This window comes from Alligator sinensis, unplaced genomic scaffold, assembly GCF_000455745.1.
Source record: "Alligator sinensis unplaced genomic scaffold, ASM45574v1 scaffold531_1, whole genome shotgun sequence".
NCBI lineage: Eukaryota > Metazoa > Chordata > Crocodylia > Alligatoridae > Alligator > Alligator sinensis.
This window is the reverse complement of record NW_005842173.1, coordinates 1,970,962-1,978,044: the sequence shown is the minus strand read 5'-3', so window position 1 is coordinate 1,978,044 and position 7,083 is coordinate 1,970,962. Positions and strand designations below refer to the sequence as shown.

At 45.5% G+C, this 7,083-nt stretch overlaps 1 protein-coding gene across 1 annotated transcript in view; it reads left to right on the top strand.

The window, feature by feature from the left end:
* Positions 1-1,939: 1,939 nt before the first annotated feature.
* AQP1 (aquaporin 1 (Colton blood group)) overlaps positions 1,940-7,083 on the top strand; it is a 25,174-nt gene continuing 20,030 nt past the window's right edge. Inside the window, exon 1 of the mRNA XM_006025914.3 lies at positions 1,940-2,653. Within this exon, the coding sequence (XP_006025976.1) occupies positions 2,264-2,653 (390 nt within the window). The 5' untranslated portion in view covers positions 1,940-2,263. The remainder of the gene's footprint in view (positions 2,654-7,083) is intronic.

Genomic DNA, 7,083 nt, shown 5'->3' with positions numbered 1-7,083 from the left:
TAAGGACTTTAGGATACAGGTTTGGCATAAAGCCCCAAAGTGGGAAAGCCTGCTGTCTCAAGGATGGTTCAATCAGAAATTATTTTCTGTACTCTAACACCATGATTTCACTTGGTGTGTGGTGTGGTTTCATTTGATTTCTCTCTCATGTGCCATCTTGATCATTATTGTAATGAGAACTCGCTTTTATTTTCTTATTTCGCTGGTACAGATGCCCTGTATACGTGCATTAGGCAGCACTATGAGATATAGCCTGTTCCTACATAACTCCAGAACATCTGCTGAACAGAAAGAATGGGAACACACAATGAGGGACTGTAGACAGGATGACATCTGGATTTTTATTTAAACAATTTTCAGCTTCTTATCTGAAATCAGATTTAAAAGAGCTCAATATGTTTTTAAAAATATCCTCCTGGCTGTCTAGTGTTATCCATGTGTATATTTGTTAGACATGCTTTCTTTCTTCCTGTCCTTTTGCCGTCCTTTCTTATCTACTGGAAATGCTGTCGCTGAAGCATTGAATGGAGTTTAGCTGCAGCTGAGAAAGGAACGCTGCTTTCTTAAAAAGGCAAATTAGGCGGATTTAAAATACCAGTAATGCTCCAAGGATCCTTCAGCCCCCTGTGGATCTGGATCAGCTCAAGTAGGAACTTAGAAGTCAGTGTTTGAAGAAAGAAGGGTCTTTGACTCAGGGAAGACTTTAAAGTCCACGTCGATCTGACAGTGAAAGTTAAACCAGTGGATTTACGTAGGTCTTAATGTGATAAGAGCAGAGGCTCCGAGACCCTTTGCACTTAAAGATGTTTTCACACGATACATGCAAAACCAAGCATGCCATTTCCTTTCCCTGGCCAGTGCTGTATATCCACAGCAGCAGAAGCCAGTCTCCCTGGTGACAGCAAGGACAGCTGCCCCTGGAAGAGGAGAGTTAACAAAAAGTATGTATTATACTTTCATTGTAGGATTTGGGCTAGAAAGCCCCCACGGGGCTTGCTTACAGCTATCTGGAGTGTCAAGGGAAGAGGTAGGGGAAGCCCTGATGCTCTTGCTGGGTGTAAAAAGGGACACAGAGTGACAGCAATGAAAAAAGTTGGTTTCATAGCCGCCTGGTGAAGTTACAAAGAGGTTTCACAGCGCCTCGGTGAATGGGTGCAGCGAGTACAGACGGCCTACAACAGCTTATATAAAATCCCCCCTGATATAAAATCATGCACAAAACGGCACACGCGGAGCTTCGAGCTACGCTGGGAAAAATCAGAGACATTCGGTTGATGGCGAAGTGCATGAAGAGAGTTATTTCTGCTCGCCCTGCTGCGCGTCTGTAAAACCTTCAAATTGCTTTGATGGAGCGAGTCCAGGATCTCACCGGGTTACTGAGGTCACAACCTGTCTGACGAGCGTTAACGAAGACAAGTCTGTAATGCGACAGAAAGACCGACAGACTTTTGATTTGCCTTTTTCATAACGTTTTACAAATATTACAAGCCAAAAAAGATACGTGGCCCCACAAAGGGTTTGGCACGAAAGCATTCATCATGGTAGATTAGACTTCTGGCTTTTAAAAATTTTTTGAAATAGCTAGCTAGCTAGCTAGATGACAGACAGACCGATAGAAAGAAAGGCAGACTTTGGCATCTGAAAGTAATCATAGAGTCCGTATAGAGCTGGCAGAGAGCACTGCCTACCTGGATTCAAATGAAACACAATGTGATATTTAGAGTCTCCTGAGTGTACTTTTAGCTGTCAGTTGTATTTACTACTTCAGATGTCACCAGCCTCTGCTAAAGTGGAGGCAGAATAATATGCAGGCTTGCACAGATACCAGGGCTTTTCCTTTTAGTTTAGTCCCGGGAGAGAGAACTCCTGCAACAGCCGTCCGTCCGACTTGCATGCTGAATGGCTGTAGGGAGGGCAAATGAGTTAGGATAAAATTCCTAAGCACTCTTTTATAAGGAGTTTTAAAAAGCCTCTCAAAAACAGCAGCAGAGATCGAAGCCTGTGAAGGGAGGGGAAGGCAGGGGGAAAAAAAAAAGGGAAGAAAAAACTTTGGCATGCGTGCAGTGTCTTACATCAATCTAGCAGTCAGCATCTATGTAGACGTTCTTTCCTCCCTTTGTGCAACACCCCTTTCCTCCTACAGACCACCCAAAGCCCTATAAATAAACCAAGAACACTGTTTTTTCTCCAGCTTGCTCCTCAGACCTCAAAGGGAAAATATCCAGCAGGGGAAGAGAGAGAGAGAAAGGGAGAGAGTGAAACGATGGCTAGCGAATTCAAAAAGAAAGCCTTCTGGAGGGCAGTGGTGGCTGAGTTTTTTGCCATGATCCTCTTTATTTTCATCAGCATCGGCTCGGCGCTGGGCTTCAATTTCCCCCTAGGCTCCAATACGACAGTCACCGCCACTCAAGACAACGTGAAGGTCTCGCTGGCGTTTGGGCTAGCCATTGCCACCATGGCACAAAGCGTGGGCCACATCAGCGGTGCCCACCTGAACCCAGCGGTGACCCTGGGCCTTCTCGTGAGCTGCCAGATCAGCCTCTTTAAGGCACTTATGTACATTATTGCTCAGTGCCTGGGGGCTGTGGTAGCCACAGCGATTCTTTCTGGAATCACCTCATCTCTCCCGAACAACTCCCTCGGACTCAACGCAGTAAGTAGATAAACTTTCCTTCCCCTCCCTCTTTCTAGCAGGAATAAACCTGCCACCTATTGCAAAGGGCAAGTGGAGGGCGGGGGACTTATTTGTAATGCTGGTGAATGTTGCTGCTCCTAATTCAACAAAGTGTATTCAGGGCTCCATCCAATGCCACTGGTGTCCATAAGACTCTTTTCCTTGACTTCGCTGCTTAAGGGTCACAATGCTGTCCCATACCAGGATACTTGACCCCAGTACTGCTGAAAGTTAAGGGTTGCTCCTTCTATGAGACAGAGATGAAAGAGGAAAGCCCTTTCCCTTCTGAAATATAATGGCACATTGTTGATGGTCTGCATCAGGTTTGTGCTTGGGTCTAAGGTAAGGCTGAGATGATCAAAACTGCCTCAAGGATTTAGGTAGCTGATGCCTGTAACATTTTTTTGGCAACTGGGTAGCCTGCTCCCTTAAGGGTTACGCTCTGCTTGTCTTGTTCTTGTGATGCTATGCAATGTGCATATATGGATATATTTTTTATTGCATGCTCGCAACCCTGTGAAGGTGCTTCGTTAGCTGTTCATCTAGTCTGATGATGATGGATGCAAAATAAGCATGTCGTTAGCAGGCGTCCACTCACAGAGAAGAGAGACAGAGAAGGGGGATGAAAGAGATGTGTCAAAGGGAGCCCTGTGTTCAAAACTATACATGTTGCAGTAGGCAGAGTGCAGAATATCGCCCTGTACCAACGTGCAAACTTGTGCTTTTGTGCCATGAAAACTTTTTCTGCTTTTGTGTTTTCATGGAGTTAGAGAAATGCTGAGCTCTGTACTGGGACAAGGTAGTCAGACAACTGTCTATAATAGGGGTGCTGCTTTCAGGGCTTTTCCAACCAGATGTTTGTGGCTCAGGGGCTGTCATTGCATTAAAGTTGTTCGGACTGCAGCTGCCTCTCCTTAAAAATGTTGGCATTTAACCACAGTGGCAACCAAACGGATACCTATCATTTGGCACAGATGAGGCTATTTTCCAGATGAGGCTATTTTCAGTGTCAAGTCTCATAGCCACAAACTTCTGATGAGAGGGAAAGGATTATTACAATTGGGACTTCCCTTATGATCAGCTCCCTTACCTGGTGCTGGACGTTGCATTTATTTCCAATCTTCTGGATATTCTGTGTCTTTTAAGGATTCAGTTTTTAGATGAAATTCAGCATCCCATTTAAATCCTTAGGTATGTCCGCAGGCTGAGAGTCAGCTCAGAAGGGCTCTTTTGCTACCGGTTGCTCACTAGTACCAAGAGTTACAGGCAGAAGGGGAAAAATAAGTCAATGAGTATGAAATGAGTAAAAATGTGCTTTAGAAAGTGCTGAAGTCCTAGCTGCCTCCAGAGGGATACAAGTTACAAGTGGGTATAACTGGTCTTCATAATCCAATGTGATAATGATAGTTTTTTGTTACCTCTCTAAAATCTGTATACAGAAGATCTGATCTATACGATCTATCCAAATTTTGAGACTGGCTCTGGGTCTGATCCATCACCTCCCGGAATCAATGCGGGGATTTGCATTGACTCTCGAAGGGATGGCAGAGGGAACCACGCATCAGTAAAACAGACTGCAAAGGGCATCTTTCTCCATCCCAGCGGTCCCCTGCAAATACCTGAGAGCTGACAGGTCAAATCCACAGCCATGGCATATTGGTTCCCTCTAATCGCCGAGCCCTGAACCTGAAGCTCATAGGATGCCATATGACCACACCCAAACCCTTTTGCTCCTCTGACAATATTTCAAATCATAATTACACTTGTGTAGAGCAATAAGGGATACCCCCTACATGTGGCCTTTCCACTATTCTACCATATTTGACCCAAATCTGGGTCCACTGCTCCCAAAATCTGGGACCGTTTTTTTTTTCCCTAGCCAAGCAGTTATTTTATTCCTATTGCTCCCCAGCCATTCAAGATTTTACTTAACCTGTCTCTATATAAGAAAAATTGGAGGAAAATCTTGGCCCAGCTGAAGTTAATAGGAGCGTTGCCATCAGTGGGGATGGGCCATTATGCACTGTGGACCTTAAGTATTGCACTCGACACATAGGAGGGAAGCTTATTTTCATCCTTATAAGAACTCAGTGGAAGTCAGTGGGATGACACTTTTCAGGGGGAGGAAATCCCTCGTGGCGGGGGAGAAGGTGGGGGGAAATGGTACTTTGTAGGCTGTAGCCCATTATATATAGTTTGAAGTTTGGATCAGATCAGGACTTCTGGTCCACCTGCTGTCAATGTAGCTGTATCAAGCGCTGTCCTGAGGCTGGGTATCGATGATTGTCACCCTCAAATATTCAAAAGAAACGATTTTCCGTTCGGTTCGAAATGTTCTGGCTAGCGGAGCGGTGGGGGGATCTCCCTGGAGATGGGGAGGGCAGCAGCTGTTGTTTTCCCTGCAGGAGAAATAGAGAGGAAAACAAGTTTATTCACTTCCCACTGGAAAGCCCAGATTGGCCGGGTGGCTGAGTTCAGGGCTGGAGAAAACAGCAGAGCAGCTGCCGTGTCCGGCAGGTTTTCGGAGCCTGTCATGTTAGGGCACCGGGAAAGATCACGGCTCCAGCCAGGAGCGCGCTGGACCCCTCAGATAAGCAGCAGCAATATAGATCTGCCTTTGTAGCGTGCTGGAGTACAACAGGGACCAGACGGGACTCACGTTCCTGCCGGCAGCTTCAGGAACTTGTGCCGGCGGGGGGAAGTGAAGGCACATTCATCTTAAAGAAAGAGATGAGATTTAAGGAGGTCTGCAGTGTTTGGAAGGAACAGCCGTGCCTCTTAGCTCATGCCACAGCTCTTCGCGCTGTGCTTTCTTCTGTAACTCCTCAGTAGTTTACTAGGGAAGTATTTCACAGTGTTATGGGGCAAGAAAAGGTCAGTCCGATTTGCTTACGCTCACACAGCCTTCTATGTACATTTGGCTTCAGACTTGTCTTGCCTGCACCAGGGTGCTGACTTCCCACAATAACCTGCAGAGAGAAAGCAATCTAAGCACATTCGACGACACCAAGAGTAAGAAAGGTGGAGAGAAAAAGGGGGAAGGGGTAGATACATTGATCCTTTAAAATGTAGAATATGGGCGTCATGCCAACAGGGAAAAGTTTGATCCAAACCCAACCAAAGTCAATGGAAATAGTCTATTGACTACCAGGAGCTTTGAATCAGGCATTCGGTGCTAACGTGAGAAAGAACTTGGGTGCACGTATTTCTAAAACTGTCAGTTTTGAACATGGTATGAAGGCAGGAAAAGTATGGTTTGCAGTTCTGAGGAGCTCTTGCTTTTCTCAATAATCACAGAGTCTTGCACCATACAAGTTTGCTGGACCCGATGACCTTGCAGTCCCTGAGAATCTGTGAATCTTGAAACCTTTATGGCAAAACTATACAAGCAGAGCTCATTCAAAACTAGATGCATTGGCTTGTCAGCATAGCTGGCTATACTATATTAAGACAGATTGATGAGGTCCGGATATGTAAAGCAAGATTTAGGTACACGGTTCTGCCTACAGCAATGGTCAGGAAAGCGCTTAGGTTGATGAAAGACAGGCTAGAGGCAACTGCTCTAGCAAAAGCTATTGGCTGTTGGACAGTGGTTATCTCAAGACTTTTATCAGACTAGAAAAATATGTTGAGTAAGTTTGCTTAGTTCAGTTTCATCGCAGGGCTAATATAAGATTGGGGAAAAATGTTATGTGCTGCCTTATGATTGCATCACATTGCATCCCTTTTATGTGGCTTTGCATACTTATCCAGTTGCCTTCTCAAGAGAGCCGGCAGGCTCCTTTCTGGTTCTAGAAGAAGTTCTTCAGAAGTAGAAACAGAGTGGGAAATCTGCTATGAAGTCAATAATAAAAAAAAAGGCTTAAGTGGAGCACAATTTGAGGCAAGGAAAATAGACCAAAAAAAGCTAGACGGCATTAGCCTAAATACAGGAACAAAACCAAGAATAATAATTACAATGAATCCTGTTTTAAAAGGCTACTCAATGGACCGATAACAATCAGTTGCATAAAGGAAGTGGGTTTTCTAGCAAAGCCAAGACAGAATTGCGGCCAGCCTGTTTGGGCATATTTGGGGTCCCACTCTTAAGGCAGGAGGCTGTGCAAATAAAGGGGTCCCCTTGGCTGCTTGCTGGTCCTTGAGCGTGCTTTGGACTTGCTCATGGGCAGTCTCTGTGCCACACCCCTGGTGTGATCCACAGACTGATCAGCGCTGGTACAAGCTCAGAGGCAAAGTAGGTTTTGCATTCGCTGGTTAGGCTTGGAGAGCATTTCAGCTCCCTGTAGAAAGGCAGGGAGAAGGGCATTTTGCTGCCTTGAGCAGGATCAATGTTTGGCACCCTCCCTCCCCAACCCTTTGATACTACAGAACAAATCCACCCACATGTGGTAAACCAGGGAGGAAAGACT